Here is a 25248-nt window from a genome sequence, read left to right as displayed (position 1 = left end):
AACTGGAACGTTTCCCATTATTAGAATGTCATTGCAAAACATTTACATTTAAACAAAATTTGGGAGGCATTTTAAACTTATAGTGAGAGCACCTCTTATTAGATACATGCAAGAGCTGTATTTATAAACACACATGTCGTATGTATTGGTCTTACTAGGGCTGTCTCATTTTCGTAAAATGTGTCCCGGCGGCATCCTGCCGAGATGCATTCTGATCCGGACAATCACACAAATCTTCATTGGTGTACAATACAAGTTGTTAAAGGTTGTCAATTATTAACAGTATTCCTTTAAATGGTGCCGATTACAACTGTAGCGCGACCGGGACGACTTTCTGAGGCCACGACCGAGCGCTATGTGCGCGGCCTCACAATGCTTTTTTTCCCCTTTAAATGGTGCCGATTACAACTGTAGCGCGAGCGGGACGACTTACTGAGGCCACGACCGAGCGCTATGTGCGCGGCCTCACAATGCCGATGTGCCTTCCGAAGCGATCGGATGGCCAAGTACAAAATAACAATGTTTTTTAATGAATTTCCTCAGGCTGCCTGCCTTTTGATACGAAAACTAAAAAGTTATAAAGTCGCCACGAATATTTACAGTGCGACAAAAAGGGGACCGTTGCCTTTAATGAAGCTTTAGCTATTCGCCACCCCAAGGCCCTAGGTGAAACGTCCAAAACCGACTTCCGTATACACCAACCCTCTGAAGACCCTCTAAATTTGCGAGCTTTAGATACTGGCGAACCGAGTGCCACCTAGCCGACGGAAAAACACGATCCGGAAACCACCGACGTTTCCGAACTTTATTCGCTTTTGACGAAGCAAACCGATTGCCCTCCGAACTTAACGGAGACAATATACTATCATTCAATCGTAACACTTCGTCCATCTCCGGATTCTCCGTTAAGAGTAGACTCGTACCTAACTACCAGCCATCTTGGCTTTGATACACCCAACGCGTGATCCGCCTTCGTTACAGGGCTATATACTACGCATAAAAATAGTGATGCAATACACAGAGGGTAAAAGCATTATTATCATTTCAAATTATTTTCTTATTACTTTGTCATGCAAAAACAAGCAATTGAATTATATAAAATTACATAATAAATCTTTATTTGACTTTTACGGCAAACGATATAATGCATGGTGTTTCAGAGTTAAAATGGATTTCAAGTCTGATCTAGAATATGTGATGAGCAAGCTGAAGATAGAGTTTAATTTTGTAGCGACTACCAATTGAAAGCCCGAATGAGTATTATTTGAAATGCGATTGCAGTTCTCCCAACTGGCACAGGAAAAAAGCATTATTTTTTCAGGTAGTAATTTTTTTTCGCGATTTTACCACGATTATTATTGTGTTGAAAATAAGCAATTTGCTGATTCGACACCTAGCGATTATTCATAAATATATTTGACTGTCCATTATTTACAGATTTCTGAGTAACTATGTACACATTCCTAGTTCAAAGAATGAAAATAGTTGCATTTTCTGATTGCATTTTCCAGTTCATTCAAAAATTATAAAATAATTTAAATATTGATTGCTGGTATTACGACAGAACAACATCATTGTTGTAATGTGTCTTGTTTTTATTACAGGGGTTCAGATTTGCGCAAAGCTAAGGATAATGCATGAAGTGCTGCCTGAATTAAAAGACCAACATATTGAGTTTCTAGTCACCATAATGTACTGTGATAATTTGGAATATCTAGGCTATTGCTTTAAACTACTTTGCCATGAACTAGGAAAACATGCATATTGTCCTGAATCCAGTACACAACCAGAAGATCGAATTGCACCACAATTTCACAATGACTACACGGACAGAATGAAAGCTCACATTATTTCTAAGCTTAGAAAGAACAATCCAAAAGTTTGTTTAGTGCTTGCAACAGTTGCCTTAGGTATGGGTCTAAACGCGCCTTCAATTGCAAGAGTTATTCATATGCAACTACCTACAACACTTGAAAAGTACATGCAAGGAATCGGTAGAGCAGGTCGCAACGGTAAACCTGCAAGTGCCTTGTGTTATATCAACGGCGACATTGCGAAAACAGGAAAGGCATGGACAATAAAATGTGCTCATACATTCAAAACAATTCCACATACTTGCCCTTAAAGTTGGTTAATCATTTTGGCTTCAGCACTGCAGTTTCTTGGTTTGAGGAACCAAAATAGTTGTTGTAGTAATTGTATGGATGGTTAAATGACTGAGAGATGCCAATTAGAGCCATTTTAACTCTGAACCATGAAATAATTTATTCACAACTATGTTTTAAGTACTTCTTTGTTTTTATTCACTATTACATACATTACATTACAATAAACATGCAATTTAAAGTATATAATAAGAATAGGGACTACCGGTACCTATCATTCAACATGACACAGTTGCTTGACCTTTCACATTTGATCAATCCAAAATTAATTTACTTGAAATTGTATAAGAAATACCAGATGTTTCCTGGTCAAGTTTTGTGAAAATAGTCTAAAAAAGATGTATTTTAATGCAAAAGACAATGTTATGTTTACTGGAGTATTAAATATCTATAAACGTTTGACAGCTTTAAGCTAAATCATATTTTAATGGCTTTTGAGCAACCAGACCCAGGTCAATAACAAGGTGTTAGTGTTGGGTACTAATCAGTTCTGATTATGATGACTTCCTTAATGCATACATAAATGTTACAGTAGTCCAACTAATTTAGGTCAAAAGTGGACAATGTTATTCAATTTTGCAACTATCAATATCGGTCCTTCTTTATGCATTACAAGTAGTTACTAAATGCCTCATAAAAACATGACATTCATGTTTAATATCTTTGTAATTTATTGCATATTTAAGTAATGCTATTATCACACTATATGTACATTGAAAATCTTTACAATAACAATAAACAGCTCTATCTGGATTTGCTGGGTTAACTCATAAATGTAGCACTATATGTTTTTATTTTTGTGATAATATTGTTAATATATATGCGCTTCTATATTGATTAAATATATTATATAAATTGATATCTCTTAAAGTAGAACAGTTTTGTACTGATTTTTTCTGTATTATTTAAGTTTTAGTAACAATACTGTTTGGACTGAAATGAACATAACCATTGTCTGTATATATTTTTCCGATGAGGCAATAAATGCAAACGGTAAATATACATATTACTTATTCACAAGTATCACAGAAATCATTACTTACAAAAATATGCCCCGGCTTTTGTGTATAAGATTAAATGCAGGACTTACATCATCAGGAAACTCATACATGTTGAAATGATAATCACTTTGTGTTAAAAACTTTAATGATTAAAATGTCCAGTATCTGAGATCATACTTAGATTTCAATGTTTCAAAAGTACATAAAAAACGGGTTTTTTTTTTTTGCAAAGGAACACATTTTAATGGTTATCACATAAACATAATAAATACCTTTAAATTTTGTGAGTACCTGGGCTTATATTCTAGAATTTTCTAAGAGAAATCCAAAAAATAAATTTGACTTAGATGGAAATTTTATATCAATTTTACTGTGCCATATTCAACAATATATGCTCTCGAAATGAAAAATTTACTTCAATGCATAGAATACTATTAAGAGTTGCACAAAACTATGCCAGAATCATGTACATTGATATGAAAAGAGTTGGTGATTTTCTTAGACAAAACTGTTAATTACATATTCAAAATGTGTTATTGTAATATTCATTTGGTTTTTTAGTACCAAAGCGCCTTTCTCTTACTTTATTATTTAAAGTAATTGCATATTTTATTATTCTGACTGCATTTATAAACTGTTTTTTTTAGTATTTACAAAATCAAATTAAACAATAAGTTTTTATGTAAAATCAGTCTTTATAAGCAAGTGTCTATTTCACTTATAAATTAAAACAGCATATAATACATTATTGAACAGATTATTCCAAGATTGATGTCATGTTCCAACTTTTCATTGTGTAGTTAATTGAACATTGTATTGCACTGTAGGGGAAGCTATATTGATTAAGTAATGTATGGTGTATAATACAAAATGCATTATTTCTACCACAAGTATACCATATAAGGCCTATTGCTACTAATTAGGCACTGTAAAAATGTGTCACTGTTTTTGATGCACTTAAAAAAATATTACCATATTGAGTATTATTTTGTTCATAATGTTTTGCAAAAAAAGTGCGTTAATGCATTTTAAAATATACTTAAAACACACTATAAATGCACTTAAACCCTTAACCACTTAAATACATGTCCGTATGTTCGCACATTTATAGTGCCTTAGAACCTGAAAAGTTATATTTAACACCTCTCTTATTTGATTTAAGTTTTTAAGGCTTCATCTCCATACGTTAGATACTGATGAACAGCAAACAGCATAAAACCTGAACAGACTGTGAGTAACTCATAAGCTGTTATGTTTTTTTGCTGTTTGCACATAGGCATTTCCACTGTGGCTTTAAGTGGGAAAGGGTTAACATAATTATTTCCTACTAAAGTGTATTTGTGATAATAAAAAATACACTTGAAGAGTTTTAATGCTGGAAAATGCAGAACGAATACATTTCTTTATGTTAAACGTGTGTCTTGTTTGCATTTAAGTGTATTAAATGCACACTAAATGCAGAAACATACAATGCAAGTATTGTTACATGTTATGGGCATTAAATGCACTTTTTCTTGTAATTATATGCACTTAATTATAAGTGAATAATAATAATCTTTAAATAACCTTTGTATGCCCCAGGATCGAATGATCGGGGTATATTGTTTTTGGCCTATTTGTCTGTCTGCCTGTTATTGTGTGTGTCTGTCAAAAAACTTAACCTTGATCATAACTTCTTGCAATATTGAAGATACTTTCTTGATATTTGGCATTCTCATGGAGCTGCAAATTTTGAGTGGTGAAAAGTCAAAGTCATCCTTCAAGGTCAAAGGTCAAATATATGGCTTCAAGCAGCGCAGTAAGGGGCATTGTGTTCCACGAACACAGCTCTTGTTAACAATTAAAAATTCCCTTTTTGTATATTGTGTTTTTGAAATGTGACACTTAAATGACATTTGCACCTATAATATGAGATATAATTTGTGCTCATATGCTTTTTCATTACACTATATGATATCATTCGTATGATTCATGTGTTCTGCTTAAAATTTTATTTATCTGCCACTTCTATTTTGTTGTATGAAAATTACCCATGAAATTCATTTGAAAGCTTAAGAGATAAATAGCAGCATACCACACCCTGAGTTTTTACATGACTCGATGGTAATTAGTCCCCAATTATATATGGCCAAGGGCAAAATTGTGGATTTTACAAATAAGTCTTAACTGGGATCCCAGAGACAGAGTCTTTCCTATTACTTGTATTTGTTTTAATTCAAGACCTGATTTTCTTTTAATTACGTCATACATATTCCTAAAGTTAAACCTTTGAGTATCTAGCTCTTTCAGCCACCAAGATATTTTCTAAACTGTATTTGGTGTTTTCAGGATCTGTATTTGAAACTGATGGCGCCCACTTATGAACTGCATGTGGGCTTGCACGAGCTGTTCGGACATGGCAGTGGGAAATTGTTCAATGAGGTGCATGTCCGTTCCGGTAGTATGTCTTATTTTGTGTCAAATTGACCATTCTTATCACGTGAATCAAATAATTAGTTGAATAATGTGGGTCTTTTTTAGTTGTAACAAGCAGCAAATGGTCACTCAACTATGCTTTTTTCGCATCTTGGACATACTTTCTTAAACATACATAAAGGCACAACGATGTTTATAAATCTACAGATGTTTATTGATTAGGTTAAGGTATAAATGAGACTAATGCATAAAAATATGACGTCAGAACGCATTTTTTAATTGAATATCTGAATTATTATTTAATCATACACGTATGACTTTTCTACCAACCGGATACCTATATTTCCGAATTTATGGATTGTTTTTTCTGGTCCAGTGGTGTCCGAATATTGAATGTCATGATCAATTATATTGTTCATTGACGTTTATTGCAGATTAATTATTTAAATTAAATTTATATGTGTTTTAGTTTTGCTTCAATGAAGCATAATACAAAAATGTTTTTGCTCTTCTTGTTTGTAATCCAAGGACTTTGATGGTAACCTGAACTTTGACATCAACACTGTACGGCACACTGAGACCGGAGAACCGGTAGGAATAATCACTTGGGATCAGGAGTACTAAGCAGCATAGGACATACATATTCACATTACAATATTTACGATACCCTTGAGAAGAATACATTCTAAGCATCTTTCACATATCCCTTTTTGAAGAAACGTATTGATAAATATATAATTTTTAACGTTAACATTCAGTAGAAATTTCAACTTGTATTAAGATCGTTTATAAGTCATGGCATATTTTCGATGTGGGAATCTAAATGCACAGTTTTAAAATTGTTTCTTGGATATTTTTTGAATTGTTTGAACTGACCAATGAGTTCCCAAATACTGTTATTAAGCGAGCGAACTCTAAATGTGTTCTTGTCATCAGTTTGTGTGTGTTAACAATCGTCTTTGTGGCAGTATTCAAATTGGTTTTAGACAGTTGAATGTCCCTTGAGGTTCAAAGAAAATATATGTTTAGCTTTTACTTACTACATTATTGAACTTGAGTCCAGACCTTAGACGATACACAGTTTTAAACATTTTTTTAACAGTCAATAAGCGTCAGGCATATATTCTTTTGATACTTTGAATTAAGATAAGCAGTTGGTACAAACCCGGGGAGACGTGGGACACAAAGTTCCCAACCATCGGGGCTTCCTACGAAGAATGCCGCGCGGAGTGTGTCGCCTTGTACATGATTGACAACGAGGACATACTAAGGTAGACCATCGGTGCCTGTATGAGGAATGACACGGGCAATGTTTGGACACACCCAGGTAGACGTGCGTGGTCATGTTTACGATAGACACCAATTATTTTCTGAATTGGATTTGCTTGGCCATCTTCACGATAGACATCGAAGTCATACTAAGGTAGACTTGTGTCCCCATTACATTACAATCTCAGGTAGGCTATCTAACCTTAAACCAGGTTCAGGGTAGACAATCTCAGGTAGGTTATCTGGCAATGTTCATGGTAGACACCAAGGACAAGCTCAGGTAGGCTATCTGGCCATGTGCATAGTAGACACCAAGGACAATCTCATGAAGGCTTTCATGATATACATCAAGTACAATCTCAGGTAAGCTATCTGGCAATATTCATGGTAGACACCAAGGAAAATCTCAGGTAGGCTATCTGGCCATGTTCATGGTAGACACCAAGGACAATCAAAGATAGGCTTCCAGGCCATTTTCATGGAAGACACCAAGGACAGTCTCAGGTAGGCTATCTGGCCAAGTTCATGTTAGACACCAAGGACAATCTCGGGTAGGCTATCTTGCCATTTTCATGGTAAACAACACGGACAATCTTAGATAGGCTTCCTGACCATGTTCATTGTAGACGCCAATGACAATCTCAGGACGGCTATCTTGCCATGTTCATGGTAGACACCAAGGACAGTCTCAGAGAGCCTATCTGGCCATGTGTGCGGTAGACACCAAGGGCAATAGCAGGTAGGATATTTGGCCATGTTCATGGTAGACACCAAGGACAATCTCCGGTAGGCTATCTGGCTATGTTAATTGTAGGTACCAAGGGCAATCTCAGATAGGCTATCTGGCCATGTTCATGATAGACTCCAATGGCAATCTCAGGTTGGCTATCTGGCCATGCTTATGGTAGACACCAAGGACAATGTCAGCAAGGCTATCTGACCATGTTCATAATAGACATCAAGGGCAATCTCAGGTAGGCTATCTGGCAATATTCATGGTGGACGCCATGGACAATCTTAGATAGGCTACCCGGCCATGTTCATAAAATACACCAAGGACAATCTCAGGTACGCTATTGAACCATGTTGATGGTAGACACCAAGGACAATCTCAGGTAAGCTATCTGGTCATGTTCATGGTAGACATCTAGGACAATGTCAGGTTGGCTATCTAGCCATGTTCGTGGAAGAGACCAAGGACAATCTCAGGACGGTTATCTGGCAATGTTCATGGTAGATACCACGGGCAATCTTAGATAGGCTACCTGGCCATATTTATGGTATACACCAAAGACAATCTCGGGTAGGCTATTTGCCATGTTCATGGTAGACACGGAGGACAATCTCAAGTAGGCCATGTTCATGGAAGACAGCAAGAACAATCTCAGGAAGGCTATGTTGCCATGGTCATGGTAGACACCAGCGACAATCTCAGGTAGGATATCTGGCCATGTTCATGGGAGACATCAAGGACAATCTCAGGAAGGCTATATGGCCATGTTCACAGTAAACGCCAAGGATAAGCTCATGTAGGCTATCTGGCCATGTTCACAGTTGACACCAAGGACAATCTCATGTAGGCTATCTGGCAATGTCCATGGTAGACACCAAAGACAATTTCAGGTAGGCTATCTGGCCATGTTCATGGTAGACACCAAGAACAATCTCATGTAGGCTCTCTGGCCATATTCATGGTAGACACCGAAGACTCTCTAAAGTAGGCTCTCTGGCAATGGTCATGGTTAACACCAAGGGCAGTCTCAGGTAGGCTATATGTCCATGTTCATGGTAGACACCAAGGACAATCTCAGGTAGGCTTTCTGGCCATGTTCACAGTAGACACCAAGGACAATCTCAGGTAGGCTATCTGGCCATGTTCCTGGTAGACACAAAAGAGGATCTCAGGAAGGCTATCTGGCAATCTTCATGATAGATGCAAAGGACAATATTAGATAGGCTATCTGACCATGTTCATGGTCGACGCCAAGGACAGTCTCAGATAGGCTATTTAGCAATGTTCATAAAAGACACCAAGGGCGATCTTAGATAGGCCATATTCATAGTAGACAACCAATTTTAAAACTTGAAGATAACACAACGATCCTTTTTATTTTGGGTGCTTTTTACGGGTACCTCGAATTTAGAACACTTTAAGCTGAAAAAAATATCGAAAGTTTGTAACCAGACAAATATTGCATTGTTCTAAATATAGTTGATGAACATTTAATGGTTACATAGTTAATCTAGTGGTTCCTAGAAATTATGAGTTCATGGATTGGACTCGCGCTGTTCGAGCTTTCTCAATAGCTCACTTATGACAAAGTCCTTGTTCAGCCCAAGAAACGGCCTTATGTCCAAATAGGCCGAAGTCATAATATGTTTGACAATATCTAGGCCGAGAACAAATCTTGGTCATGTTTATCCCAAAACTTGGTCACTAGGCCAGATCTAAGAAAGACTTTGTTACTAATCTAGAGGCTACGTATATTACTCAATTTCTATGAAACTTGTTCAGAATGTTGATCTTGACAATATTGAGGCCATTTTTGAATCTTAGTCAGATGCATCTTAAAAACGATGTCACCGGGCTTATCTAAAAAAATGTTTTTTACTCAGTCTTGATAAAACATGGTCTGAATGTTCATCTTGACAATATGAATGCCATTTTTTAAGTTTGGGTCATGTATGGTCAAAACTTAAATAACCTGTTCAAATCTTCATTAGTTTGTGTCAGTAAACATATGCTAGGCGCTTAAGGGCCATAATGTCCCTCTTAGTTAATTATCGTTTTAGCATGATTGAAATGTTGGAAGTACACAGTTATCTGTAATCAACTCCAATTGTATACAATTTTATTATATATTGACACGTGACGACTAAGTGGAAACCCTTAACAGTTTAAAATATTAACGATATGTGTAAGGTCAGTTGGGCGTAGGATTTCCATGCCGTTGGGTGAACTAACATGGACTGTATACGAAATTCCAAAAATATATGGGATAATTGAACACTATATCAAACTCCTGTACCTGAATCAAAGACCCAATGACTCGAATATTGTATTTTATCGAAATTGATAGAAATGGTTTCCAAATTCTGTTGTTTTTTTGCATTATGAGTTGGATTTTGGTAGCAGCTCAGATAAAATAGTTTGAAATCTTTGAAGAAAATTCAATTTCGGACTGCAGGAACAATTATGATATAAACATGCTAAATATTATTTTATGTATTATACTTTTATTATAGAATACACGTAGTAAATGTGATGTATAATATAAGAGGGACCGTTGTTTTGTGGTAGGATGCCGGTTTAGGAATCGGAAGGTCGCTGGTTCGAATCCCGTTTAGACCAATGCAATTTCCTGCGCACAAAATAAATTCCATGCTGTTTCCTCTCCACCAGGAGTATAAATGGGTACCTGAAAGGGAAATAAGCCAAAGTGTCTCGGCTTCACACTACGCTTAATGTAAACGGACGACTTATGTCAAAATGATGAGGGGGGGGGGGGGGGGGGGTAAATGTGAAAGTCGGTTGAAGATAAGTCTTGTATCATAATCAGAATATAAACCCATGCCTTCACCTTAAGCTTTGCCATTCTATAAGGAAAAGTGAAGATCACTTTGTGCCTCCTCTTAAAGTAGGTGACCGTACTATCAGCCTACAAACGTTTAATGAACCTCAGCCTTCTTCTGTGAATGTGTTGTGGCTGAATGATTGATAACTATAATATACAGCTATGGATTGGCATGAACGTTCACGGTTGACATACAACACATCAATTTGTAGATGTTGTTATTAGTGTATTATATCACTATGCAAAATCAGTAAAACACTAAATTTCATGATAATTTAAGTGAATAGCACAAATAGATGACCACAAACTATGAATGTTTTTGTTGTATTTAAATTAGAACCAATAACACTGTGCGTACTCGCTGCAGGATATTTGACCATGAGCACGACGGCGATGACGTGGTGTATGTGGTTTGGTTGAGCCAGATGCGCCTGAGTTTGGTAGCACTTGAGTTCTACACGCCAGAGACGGCCACTTGGCGACAGGCCCATATGAAAGCATGGTGTGTGCTTAGTCTCCAGTAGCATGCTTACTCGTGTTATTTTGATTACTATTACCAATTGGCATTACTGTAAGAGTCCTTTAATAGGCAATGTGTCTCTAATGTCGGTGTAGAATATAAAATGAGCAGCATAGAGCTGCTTTCTGTCCAAGTAAGGATTCTGATGCAACTATGTGTAATATTTTGCCAATCGAAACAAAATCTTACTGTTACCTTTTATTCTGATGAAAGTTTCTCACTATATTTTAAATGTCAGTGACCTGTTTGTTGTTATCATGGTCTGATTGCATTTAATCTAAAATTTTAAATACATTTTCTGCTCAATCACTTCACAAAACAACTCGCAATTTGGTGTGTGTGTGTGTGTGTGTGTGTGTGTGTGCGTGCGTGCGTGCGTGCGTGCGTGCGTGCGTGCGTGCGTGCGTGCGTGCGTGCATGCGTGCGTGCGTGCGTGCGTGCGTGCGTGTGTGTGTGTGTGTGTGTGTGTTTTTAACTTTATTTGTGACACCGTTAGGCCAAATTTAGGCAGGCTTTGTCAGATCCAGTAGGATGATATTGTCTGTATGAGCTTGCTTTAATGTTGACATGATCGCTCGACGGCAATTGAGGTCGTTGTTTATTCTAACTATGCGACATGTGTACTTGTTGTCTTCAGGTTTGTGATATCGTTAGTCCTTAGGGGGCAGGCCTTGTAGGGTCATGTAGAAAGACACAGTTTGGCTGTGTGAGCTAGCTGTTATAATGAGATGATCGCTAGTCTGCCATTGAGGTCGTTGTTTATTCTTACTCTGTGACATGTGCACTTGTTGTCTCCAGGTTTGTGATACTGCGAGTTCTCTTGGAGCCAGGCCAAGGCTTCTTGGAAATATCTGAGATCACAGGGAGCGACGGCAACCCAGACATTGTAATTCGAATGGACCGCCAGAAGATACAGACAGTAGGGAAACCTGCCCTTGGAAATTTCCTCAGGAAACTTCAGGTATTTCATTTGAAATTGTTCAGCATTTTATTAACACAGCTGTTTTCAACATATCTAACTAACATTATGTTCCATAATTTCTCTTGCGTTATTTTTTTCTTTTTAAACCCCTTTAATTTAAGCCGACAAATCCTTCAACTGCATGCTTACAAATTGTATTTAAATCACTGTTGAGTACAATTAAATTTAGAGTAAATTTATGTTCTTTAAGTTTTCACATCTAATTGAGTTGAGCGATTTATATGTATTTATATGCGTCAACGTAATAAAAATCAATTATCTTACTGTTTGCGCACTTTTTTAAAGGAGTTATTTTTTATCTATCCGCTACAAAAATACGTGTGCACGTTACTTGTAATTCAAATCGTATTTTTGTTAAGATAAACAGTAGTATTTTATTGTATAATATAAATTATTCTCTTCCAATTTTTAAAAGTTTGCTATGACTCATTATATATAAGAATTGTTTCTTAGTCCATGCGAGATTTCGGGTTCCTGAAATTTTACTGAGCCTGTCGAGGGACGGAACGCAGTATTGTAGTTTAAATTTAAACTTAAAAATGTGTGTGCTTTGTAAATTTAGTTTAAGAATATACTCACCAAGGGAAAGTTTTGACAGTTTCATAATTCCGCACTGGGGCATGCTATTGCACCTTGGTATTTTCTGCAGACGTACCGTGCCATTGGCGACTTTGAGAAAGCTAAGAAGATTTATGATCACTATTCAGAAGTACCCAACGATGGAGACGTCAAGTTCCTATCATTACGAGACATTGTTCTTGCTCGTAGAATTCCACGCAAGGTTTTTGTACAGCATAATACAGTGATAGATGAAGGTGATTAAAGTAAACGGTATTCATATATTAATATGCAATATAAATTGCATCTTTGAATACATATAGATATAATTGTAAACAAAATAAACAAATACCAGGCATTGTCATAAAACAAGAAGATGGAAGTTTTTATCTGAATTTATATTATGTACACTATTTAAGAAATTTTTAGCAAAATTGTGTCCGTTTTTATTCTCAGTTGCCTCAAAGTTTATTATAGATATACATTCTCAGATTGAGTTTAATTTGCAACATGCATCAAGTGATGACTGGACATGTTTGCATATTAAATAAAGATAAATCATGTGAACACAGTGTCTAATGGCCAGACTATGTAATATTCCCCCCAAAAAGTTGCCGGGAGCATATAGTCGCTGCTTTGTTTTTCTGAACATATGTCTTCTGTTCATATTTTTTGTTTTTCGTTTTATAAAATATTATGTTGTCATTTCAATACTAATATTTCTGCTCTTTGAATTGTACTGATCTCCATTAACAATGTTCACTGGAGTATTTCTCTAAGTTTTAATGTTTTATATCCTCGTTTTATGCATACTTTGACAATTGAAATAGGTATTAATTGATCTTTCAAAATGTTTTATGAAAGTGGTTATAATTCGAGGTTTTAACTGCAAAAACATGACAAGATGCATGTATATACATACAAGTTTTCAATTGTGTTGTAGCTATAAAAAGACTTACATAATAATAACATTCACTTTTTGTTTATTGTCATCAACATTTTTGGGGTCAAATTAGGGGTTGAAAATTGGCGCCATTCCTATTCTATGAAGTATGTATTTTCAAAGTCCTTCATATTTCAAATTTAAGTCAAAACTTTGAATTTTAACCTTTAGATAATTCCTTTTTCATTCTACGAGATGAGCGTCAGCAAGCTTTTTTCTAAAAGTAACATTACTATTCAAAATCAACGAAAATTTCGTACAATTGTTCGTAAAAAAATCTTAACCGATTAAAAATCAGTGTTCCTTATGGCAATTGCCGAAATTTCAAGATGTGGTCTAGTAAAATAGATGTTTGTAGATACAAAAAGCTCGTTTTTATTATTGTTTTGCATATCTATTCATACGACACATGAACACTAAAATGGTGTTCGTTTGTCGTATGAATAGATTGGAATTAATTGTGGCCACAAATAAATAAAAACGAGCATTTTGTATCTACACAAATCTATGCAATCATACCACATCTAGCGTTATTATTTTGGCTATTGCTATAAGAAACTCTGATTGTAAAGGTGTTAACTTAATTTTACGAAATACTTAAACGAAATTTTCGTTGATTTTGAGCGTTATAGAGACTTTAATTATACTGTAAAAGAGACGCGTTTTGCAAATCCAAAGGTCATTGGACAACTCCCATGATGGAGAAAAAATCACTTATAAATTACAAGGAACTAACATTCGATAGATATGTTACGCTTTTAATTCCGTAGATGACAATGTGGTGCTGAAATCGTACGAGGCGTCCCCAGAAGGCATAGTTCAGTCGTTCATGGACAGATATCTAGGCTCCAACGTTGACGAAATCATAGAAGAACTTTGGCTTCAGGACAGGCACCACTTTGACGACACTATAAAAGTGAATATCATATAACTGGTTTAATTATTTTAGAGTGTTTACTCAATGCTTTTGAGCGGCCTTGCGCCGTCGCTTTGAAGCGCCACTTTACCATTTCAAAACCGAAAGCTGACACACAGTATAAAATATAATGATAAATTGTTATTATCGAAGCCAGCAAAAACAGCGACTATCACTTTCTGTGATGATCCTACTATTTCAGAACTGATATTAGAATGTACAACACAATTTCCAACAAGACGTTACCGTAGATGCCAACAACAAATCGATTGCGGTGATGTTCACTAGACATATCAATGGTTGCTGAGGACATTTGTATTTATGTTCGTATCATCTGGTCTCAGTTTACGTTTACTTGTTGACCTTAAATGATTGGCTGTCTATTATCAATTCCACTATCTTTTTACTTTTCTTTTTTTTTTTTGGGGGGGGGGGGGGGAGGAGGTGAGATTATAATTTGAATGACTTTAACAATACGGGTATGGCAATTGCCATTTAAGTATTACATGATATTATGGTGTGCTCGTAGTTCAAATAAATCAGAAGCTTGACCACGAAAAGCGTCCAGAGATAAATAATCATCATGGTATAAATAACTACTTTGAAAAGTCCTGAGAATGACAGTCATAGAGAAATATTTTAATCAAACTGGCATATACTAGTAATTGATTGTGTTGACACGACAATATATGTAATTTATATCGGTATAATGTGTTATTCTTGTACATGTCAATATTAGCACTTGTCAGTACTAAAAATTTAGAATAACAATATATAACAGTTTTGTTTCTGTTTTGTTATAAAACTATTGCAGCAATAATGATGGCCTCTGTAATATGTTTAATATCAAATGTAACTTGAATGATCCTAAGTGCTTTAAGAATGTTTTTGTTGAAATCTGTGTTTTTGGATCCAAGAGAAAGTTAAGCAAAATCCAAAATTTTACTATTTCATGTATAAGAAATAAAATCTACAAGTACAGTTAAATATCTCGGTTCATTTCTAGATGCAGATTTGTCAGGTACAACTATTGTAGATAGTATTCTAAGTAAAGTTAATTCAAGAATTAAATTTTTATATCGTCAACAAAGTTTTAATACGTCTCTTAGGAAATCTCTTTGTAATTCCGTAATAAAACGCCATCTAGACTGTGCATCATCTTTCTGGTTCTGTGGTCTAACACAAACTTTGAAAAAGAAACTGCAGGTGGCTCAAAACAAAGTTGTACGTTTTATTCATAACTACCATTGTAGAACATCTCTTTGTGTTACAGATTTTAAGGATATTAAATTTTTGAATATTGAATATAGATGTAAACAATTGCGACTTAATCATGTATATACGACTTTTATGCCCCCTTTCGAAGAAGAGGGGGTAAATTGCTTTGCACATGTCGGTCGGTCGGTCTGTCGGTCCGTCCACCAGGTGGTTTCCGGATGATAACTGAAGAACGCTTAGGCCTAGGATCATGAAACTTCATAGGTACATTGATCATGACTCGCAGATGACCCCTATTGATTTTGAGGTCACTAGGTCAAAGGTCAAGGTCACTGTGACCCGAAATAGTAAAATGGTTTCCGGATGATAATTCAAGAACGCTTATGCCTAGGATCATGAAACTTGATAGGTAGATTGATAATGACTCGCAGATGACCCCTATTGATTTTCAGGTCACTAGGTCAAAGGTCAAGGTCACGGTGACCCGAAATAGTAAAATGGTTTCCGGATGATAACTCAAGAACGCTTATGCCTAGGATCATGAAACTTGATAGGTAGATTGACCATGACTCGCAGATGACCCCTATTGATTTTGAGGTCACTAGGTCAAGGTCACGGTGACCCGAAATATTAAAATGGTTTCTGGATGATAACTCAAGAATGCTTATGCCTAGGATCATGAAACTTGATAGGTAGATTGATAATGACTCGCAGATGACTCCTATTGATTTTCAGGTCACAAGGTCAAAGGTCAAGGTCACTGTGACCCGAAATAGTAAAATAGTTTCCGGATGATAACTCAAGTACGCTTATGCCTAGGATCATGAAACTTGATAGGTAGTTTGATCATGACTGGCAGATGACCCCTATTGATTTTCAGGTCACTAGGTCAAAGATCAAGGTCACGGTGACCCGAAATAGTAAAATGGTTTCCGGATGATAACTCAAGAACGCTTATGCCTAGGATCACGAAACTTCATAGGTACATTGATCATGACTGGCAGATGACCCCTATTGATTTTCAGGTCACTAGGTCAAAGGTCAAGGTCACAGTGACAAAAACATATTTACAAAATGGCTGTCACTACAACTGAGAGCCCATATGGGGGGCATGCATGTTTTACAAACAGCCCTTGTTAACAATATAACTCCCAGTTACATGCACAACAATTTTACTAAATGTAGTGATATCCACTCGTACGGGACTAGATCTAATGATAAGGGTGATTATCACCTACATCCAGTTGATACTTTTACTTTCAAATCTTTTTAACATAATGCAATAAAAGACTGGAATAACTTGCCACAAAATATACGTTCTACAAAGTCTAAGAATACGTTAAAAAACTTAAGAAGAATTTATTAGAAGAAATGGAAATAGTTGAGAAACTAGAATATCTTTATTATTAGCTTTTTATCATATTTTAGATTTGTAAACCATATTGTTATACATTTTTAAACTGTGTTTGTGCACTCCTGTCAATTTCATCATCAGACGTCTTGCTCTCTTCTTATTCAACAATAAGACTTATTTTATTAATACTATAATATGACATTCAAAGACCGTTGTCAATTTATTCCATCATATATGTCGAATTTATGGCATACTCTTGAGTCACTTAGATCTACATGTGACGGCTTTGGACCCCGTTGGAAATAAGTTTTGTACGCACTAATATTCCTATAATTAATGATAATGTAATATCGACCAATAGGTGTGATAAAATGTGATAGATTTTGAACCATACATATATATATATATATATATATATATATATATATATATATATATATATATATATATATTCACACATATGGCCAGTTACGGGGTCTCTGATTTAGAAATAGGTTATGGGGTTCCCACTTTAAATACATGTATCTCCATACCCTTTTTTATCCGATATAAACACGAATTAAGGTATATAGGGGTACCTACTATTATTATTGTATATAAATACGTCATTTATTTAACGTCTTATACAAGGAAATATATAGCGAACTTATTTGCGAGGTATATACAATTTCAATTTCAGACCTGATTGTGGTTTTCGATTTAAGACCTTATTGTGAGATTTGATTGCATTACCTCCCCTACACCCCCCTCATAGTAATTAAAGGAGCCTAGATTGCGGGGTTGTATATAGACCCCGTTTTTTATATTGACCTCGTAAGTACAGTCTGAAAACTACAGAGACCGCGTAACTGGCACTATGTATTGGTATATATATATATATATATATATATATATATATATATATATATATATGTTCTAAGAGATCTGATGTTAACTAGCTATCTGAGATATATCTGATTTGTTATAAATTTGCCACTATTTGTGACTGTTAATTGTATTGATATGTTATGTGCACAAATAAAATTATTATTATTATTATTATTAAAGCGATGCTTTAATTTCTTTTTACATTCAAGATAATGTTTAGTTGAAATTCTTTAATATGTATGTTCTAATAATTATTACATACACAATTTAACATAAACATTTAGTCTTTTCTTGTGTTTTTAAATTAAAGTATCAAATGGGACAGACCTTTAAAGGGTATTTAAAAATAGATATGTTTTAATGCATTTCCATTTCCGTTTTTTAACCTTCTTAAAAAAAAACAACGGCGAGTGTATTTGAATTCACATGGGTCTCAGTTTAAACTAAGAATGTTGGTCATTATGTTTTTCTGATGTTTGGTGTATTGATTATATTGTTGGTAAATAAAATCTGCTGTTAATTTCATTAACAGTGAATCACAAGCTATAAAACACACATCAGATACAATTTCCCTCATCAATCATAACTAAAATAAATAACATGATGTCGAAAATACCGATTATTCATAGGAAAACGTAGTTCTTTTTAAATGCTCTAAGCTTTTATGGGTACATACGTACAGCTCAGAGTTCTTCCTGATGAAATCTAATTCAATGTAAAACGAATATGTATCAAGTTTGGCTATAAAATCGATTTCAATCAACATAAAAATGCGTAACAAACACACTACCTGTTTCTATCGAGATCAATTTCCGTGCTGTTTGTGGATAAACTCAAACCAAAAAGTTGATAAAAAACGTTATCAAACCGAAAGCCGAAGTTTTGAATCGGCGATTCGAGCAATCGGGACACCTCGGACAATTCCGCCATATCGGCGATCGTCTACATTTAGACGGTATGGTGTAGCCCACTGTCCGATGCGTTCAGATTGCGATTCGAGCTCACTCTGGATCAGCAGACGATTTATTTCATAAATCAATCTCTGGGTTAATAGCCGCCATCTTTCGAACTACTTTCAAAAGTACAACAACAACAATAACAGTAGAAGACAATTTTAATTGCGAAAAGTTGAAAAATTGAGTACATGTGTAACGGTGGTTGAGTGGAATAGTGTTATTTTCAACTGTGTACGAAGCATGTGAACTGGTAGTGGAATAACCGAATTGTTGGTGGAAATGGAATTTAGAAATATATCTAATAATTCATCATTTTTCATGTCATGATCGTGTAGAATTATCATCAGCATCATTTCTGTGGAACATTGCAATATTAAAAAAACAAGTGTTTCATAGCTATGGTGCTTTTGACATAGTTCACTAACCATCAAGACTGAAATGATTCATGCACACAGGTAAAGTAAATAATTGAATTTGTGCAAAATGTTTATTTTTTACAAATTATTATTTAATTTAACCAATTTATTTTAGATAGATTGCACTGAAACTCAAAGTCTTAAGCTTAGTAAGACACTTAAGCCAGTCTTCTGAGAAGAAACAATACTTGTTCAGAGTATAGCAGGCTCATGCGGCCTCTGGTTTATTTATTTGGCCTCGGCCTTTAACCTGGGTCGCTTTGATCTCAGGTGTTTAGCCCCCATATCAACAAGGCTTTCTGTACTTATTCATATTGTTTAAAGATTTTGAGAACCCTCGCTCAGTGCCAGTGGGGAAAAAAACAGGGACCTTCTTATAGCTAGATGAATGCATCAAATATGCCAGCAACACTTTATAATCAATAACTTTATAATTGATGATTCTGTTCTTTTAACTACATTACTAATTTACCAAAACAATGTGAAACACATTTTTATGCTCCCAAAGGAGGGTATATAGTGATCGCATTGTCCGTCTGTCTATCCGTCACACTTTGCATTAAGGTTTCGAAATGCTCATAACTTCTATGTCGCTTCAGTACTCCTATAAATATGAGGTCGATTTACGCGGGGTAGCTTACGTCTAATTATTTGGACTAGTCGCTTCAGATGTAACATTCATATTTGGTATGCATGTGTATATGGACAAGGCCTTCCCATACACACACAACTTTTGACCCCTTTGACCTTGAACTTAGGGTCGGCGTTTAGGTTTTGAAAAATGCTCATAACTTCTATCAAAGCGTTTATCGGGGGCGTATGTCATTCTACGGAGACAGCTCTTGTTTTTGCTACTGTCCTCTGCACAAACCATGATAAATCTGCATATATGCATCCAACCAAATCAGTAAAACTATTTGTCACTTAATTACAGTAAACTTATTGCATGTTAACTTTTCAACAATATATATATCTTGAACAGATCTTGAAAAAAACACACATCAAACTTCAAATTGTTTTAGTAAATTATAGGCTTTAATTGGTATTGTGACATTGACAACACTCATGCATGCGACTATACAATTATACAACTATGGAACACATTATTTATGAGAAATTCCAATACATCAAGATTATCTAGATTAACGTCTCAGATTTAAGGCAGATAATCTAGTGCTTTTTGCTGCCATTTTTACTATTACACATTTTTTCATTTTATGTTATGATGCATTGATCTTGTTTCTAAATTAACCAAGCAATCAATGTTAAACTTTTGAAGAAAGATGTTGTCTGATAAATATTGAAAATATAATCATTATCACTACAACGTGAACAAAATTCAGTTGAATACTGTGACCAACGAAGATTTGCCAAAGAGTAATTCAGATCATGATTTAAATTAAATACAAGTAATATAAAAGTCTGCCTATTGGATCCCAGTTATGACTTATTTGTCAAATCTGCACATTAATTTGCCCTTGGCCATGTAGAATTGGGGACTAAATACCATCAAGTCATGTAAAAAGGAGCAGGGTATAGCACGCTGCTATTGATCTCTTGAGCTTTCACATGAATTTTACGGGTAATTTTCATACAACAAATGATATTATATAGTGTTATGATAAAGCATTATGAGCACAAATTATATCTCTTACTAGTGGTGCAAAAATCAATTAAGTGTCACATTTCAAAAGAAAATTTATATAAAAAGGTATTATTAATTGTTAAAACGTTATAAAAGGTTATTTCAATTCACTAAAGCATTTAATTACAAGAACAAGTGCATTTTATGTCCATTACAATACATGTAACAGTATTGGCATTGTATTTATCTGCATTTGATGTGCATTTAATACACTTAAAAATGCAGACCAGACACACTTCTAACAGAAACAAATGTTGTTTTTTTTCTGCATTTTTCCAGCATTAATACTCTTCAAGTGCATTTTTTATCATCCCAAATACACTTTATCAGGAAAAAGGTATTTTAAAATGCATTTTTAGTTTGTTTTAAGTATATTTTCAAATGCATTAAGACACTCTTTTGCAAAAAATGTTGAACAAAAACTTGAAAATATTTAATATACTAAAGTGAAGTAATAATTAAAGTTTTGTATGAGCATCAAAAACAGTGTCAAATTCATGCCAGTGCCTATTTAGTAGCAGTATGCCTTATATGGTCTACTTGTGGTAGAAATAATGCATTTTGTATTATACAACATACATAAATTAAAAAATATAGCTGCCCATACAGTTCAATACAATGTTCAATTAACTACACTATGCAAAGTTGAAATATGACATCAAGCTTGGAATTATCTTTTCAATAATGTATAATATGCTGTTTTAATTTATAAGTGAAATAGACACTTGCATATAAAAACTGATTTTACATCAAAACTAAATGTTTAATTTGATTTTTAGCTCCACTGGCCAAAGGTCCTGTGTCCATCGTGCGTCTGTGCATTAACTTTTCCTTTAAACATCTTCTCCTAAACTACTGGTCCAATTCTGATGAAATTTCTTAGGAATGTTCCTGGGGTGAACCTCTTTCAAATTTGTTCAAATTATGCCCCTGGGGTCAAATTTGACTCTGCCCCGGGGGTCACAAAATTGAAAATTTGCTTATATAAGGCCTATTTTGTGAAAACTTTCAAAATCTCCCGTCCATAACCATTGGGCCTAGGGCTATCAAATTTGGTATATAGAGACATCTAATAGTCCTCTACCAAATTTGTTCAAAATATGCCCCTGGGGTCAAATTTGACCCTGCCCCGGGGGTCACAAAAGTGAACATATGCTTATATAGGGTATATTTTGTGAAAACTTTACAAATCTTTTCGTCCATAACCATTGGGCCTAGGACTACCAAATTTGGTATGTAGTGGCATCTTATAGTCCTCTACCGAGTTTTTTCAAATTATGCCCCTGGGATCAAGTTTGACCCTGCCCCGAGGGTCACAAAATTGAACATATGCCTATATAAGGCCTATTTTGTGAAAACTTCAAAAATCTTCTTGTCCATAACCATCCGGCCTAGGGCTATCAAATTTGGTATATAGTGACATCTAATAGTCCTCTACCAAATTTGTTCAAATTTAATCCCTAGGGTCAAATTTGACCCTGTCCCGTGGGTCACAAAATTGAACATATGCTTATATAATGCCTATTGTGTGAAAACTTTAAAAAAAATCTTGTCCATAACCATTAGGCCTAGGGCTACACAATTTGGTATGTAGTGACATTGTATGGTCCTCTACTTAGTTTGTTCAAATTATGCCCCAGGGGTCAAATTTGACCCTGCCCCGGGGGCCACAAAATCAATTATATGCTTATATACTATATAGTGCATATTTTGTGAAAATTTTAGAACTCTTCTTGTCCTTAACCTTAAGGCATAGGGCTACCAAATTTGGTATGTACCCTTCTCAAAATAAAATACACTTTTTAACAAAATACGCTTTATAAAGTGTATTTTTTCTGCATTTTTACCGAAAAGTGTATTTTTTTCTGCATTTTTTTCATAATTAAGTGCACTAAAGTGCATTTTTTCTGTATTTTCATTATCTTTAAGTGTATTTTACTGTACTTTAAGTGTATCTTCTGTAGACAAAGTGCATCTTTTTATGCAATAAGTGCTTTTTTTTAATGAAGTGCATTTTTTGTGCATATTAGTGTATCTTCTGATTTGCAAAAAAAATATTCTTTCTGTACAAGTGTAGTTTTAGAGCATCTTCATAAAAAAGAGCAACACTATAGCAAATAACTGAAGTTAAAGGACAGAGATATAGTGTTTAATAGGAGGATTGTACTGAATTCTTTTTTATCTTCACATACTGTTTATGGTCTTATTATTGCAATTTGTCTGCTCATAAAATATGTGAATCAGTAGAGCAGCTTTTAAAGGGAAAAGTACAACTAAATCAGGCTGTGGGTAAATAATTAAAAAAATTGAAAGTGTCAAGAAAATTATGTGGGCTTGCCAGAATCAATTATATCTCCACAACATAAAAAACAAGTATTTGAACTTTCTTACACTGATATTTAACCCCAATTCAATTAATGTCTACCACATTGCCTATTAACATACATTTTAAAAGACAATTTAAATAATATTTATAATATTATATTTATTTCCTAACACCATTCAGTATGTTATATTGAAATATAATATGCTAAGTGTGCTGTGTATTATTCAATAAATATCAGATAAGATCAGGATCAGATAAGAGATCAATTAGCATCATAAACACTAATCCCTATCAGTGCTCCATCTAGCCAAAACAAAGGGGTGTTTATAGAATTTTGATTGGTTCTGGGACCATCTATTTGAAAACAAACCACTTTTGATTGGCTGAAGCACAGCAAGTTATTTGGAGGACAGGAAGTTATTTTTGTAAACAATTTGGTTTCAGCAACTTAAATTGAGCTAAATTTTTAGGTATAATTCAGCAACATTAATTCTAGTGTCAAATGTCTTGAAATTCTTTCAGCACATGAACTATTGTGTGATGAAAACAATGTGTATTTACTACAATGTGTAAATCAACAATAAGTTTGTTGCAAAGAAGATTCATAGTGGGTGGTTAAAGTGATCAACAACTGCCGTTTTTGTTTTTTTGGAATGCTGAGGAACAGCTGTAACAGGTTTGTATTTTCATTTCTGCATCTCTTTTTAATTATATTAATTATGATCATTATCATATTTATGTATTGTCACTGGGAAATGTAACTGGATGAGTAAATGTAATGCAATTTTAAGGAAAAAAACACCATTTGAATTATTATTGTTGTATTTTATGGTTATTGTCATCTTAAAATTTATTTATACCTATTTCTTGTCATTAATGAACAGATTTCTTTCCCCCATATTTAATCAGAACTTTAATATTTTATATTTGAAGGTTAAACCCCAAGGTGAAATTTACATTGATCGGAAGATCCATTGGACAGAATGTGCATCATCGCCTGCCAAAAAAGGGAGCAAAAAGGGGACTACCTGATGTATGGACATGTATACCAGGTTTTACCCTGCACGAGCAGGCCAACTTGAGGGGAACAGGAGTGGGAAACCGTGCCCTGTAGCTTGTCCTTGACCAAGAAAAGATGGATTTGTTGAGAGGTAAAACTATATAATAAAGGTTATTGCAATTCAAAGACGTCACACTTCCGACCAGTCCACACAGCCAAAGGAGACCACATATATTAGTACATTTATTAATAGTATTTTCTATCAAACGTAATTTCTTTAAATTATTTATGAAAAGCGTAAAGTCACATGTGATCACGAGATTAAAATTGCAAAAATAAACAAACAAAAACAACAAGCCAACAAACTTGTTTTGATTTAAATTTTTGATATTTATAGCAACTGTTGAACAAGATTACCATAACAGCAATATTTAACACTTACATTATAAAATATCTTTCAGGACCTGATCTCAAATGAGATCATGCACGAGAAGCGCCTCACAGACCATGACAGTAGTATTCAGACCTGATCAGCTGGTGAAGTGCTCTATAAAGGGTTGTTTATGAATGCATTCTTTGTAAGGAACAGTGTATAACAACAAATATAGTGACAGGGGCTAAGCTGCTAAATATTGTCAGCATGTATGCAGTGATTTTCTTTGGAAATTCAAACCAACCTGTACGTACTGGCTCTCAGAAGGGCATGTTTTAGCGCAATAATGAACAAAAAAAGGAAGATCTTAAAAATAAGGCATAGATTTATATAAATTTCATGAATACTGTTCATTTATCATATATTAGGATCCAGAATATGATTGAATTAAATGTGCTGCTTTTGTCCATATCAAAAAGGGATTTGGAATTAATGTAATATATAAAAATCTAGTAAATTATAGGAAAAACATTTCAGCTTAAGGAGGGGAAAATATAATATTTCTGAAGTGGAAACCATCTGTATTTGGCTGTTAATCAGTTTCCGGTAATCAGAGGGGAGAAAAATCACTGGTATGAGCTTGATATTTTCAATTGTTAATTCCAGATAGGCAATAGCCCGTTTGAATCCTCTCTTTTATGTAGATATGTAACATTTGTTTTTGTTTTTTAAGGTTTAACATTCTAATA

The 25248-nt window shown here is 34.7% G+C and overlaps 1 protein-coding gene and 1 long non-coding RNA gene across 2 annotated transcripts in view; both read left to right on the top strand.

Annotated features, from left to right (window-relative positions):
* The window catches only part of LOC127870753 (dipeptidyl peptidase 3-like), a 68056-nt gene extending 53303 nt beyond the window's left edge, over positions 1–14753 (top strand). Inside the window, exons 12-19 of the mRNA XM_052413207.1 lie at positions 5495–5587; positions 6110–6172; positions 6728–6852; positions 10793–10927; positions 11744–11906; positions 12577–12742; positions 14199–14344; positions 14547–14753. Of these exons, the coding sequence (XP_052269167.1) occupies positions 5495–5587; positions 6110–6172; positions 6728–6852; positions 10793–10927; positions 11744–11906; positions 12577–12742; positions 14199–14344; positions 14547–14552 (897 nt within the window). The 3' untranslated portion in view covers positions 14553–14753. The remainder of the gene's footprint in view (positions 1–5494; positions 5588–6109; positions 6173–6727; positions 6853–10792; positions 10928–11743; positions 11907–12576; positions 12743–14198; positions 14345–14546) is intronic.
* Positions 14754–23564: 8811 nt separating this feature from the next.
* On the top strand, positions 23565–24757 carry LOC127870752 (uncharacterized). The gene is made up of 3 exons (XR_008044901.1): positions 23565–23802; positions 24060–24277; positions 24588–24757. It is a non-coding gene; the product is annotated as an uncharacterized LOC127870752 (long non-coding RNA).
* Positions 24758–25248: the final 491 nt, after the last annotated feature.

Source organism: Dreissena polymorpha, chromosome 3, assembly GCF_020536995.1.
Source record: "Dreissena polymorpha isolate Duluth1 chromosome 3, UMN_Dpol_1.0, whole genome shotgun sequence".
Lineage (NCBI taxonomy): Eukaryota > Metazoa > Mollusca > Bivalvia > Myida > Dreissenidae > Dreissena > Dreissena polymorpha.
The sequence above is the reverse complement of the archived record's forward strand: the minus strand, read 5'-3'. Positions and strand labels throughout refer to the sequence as shown.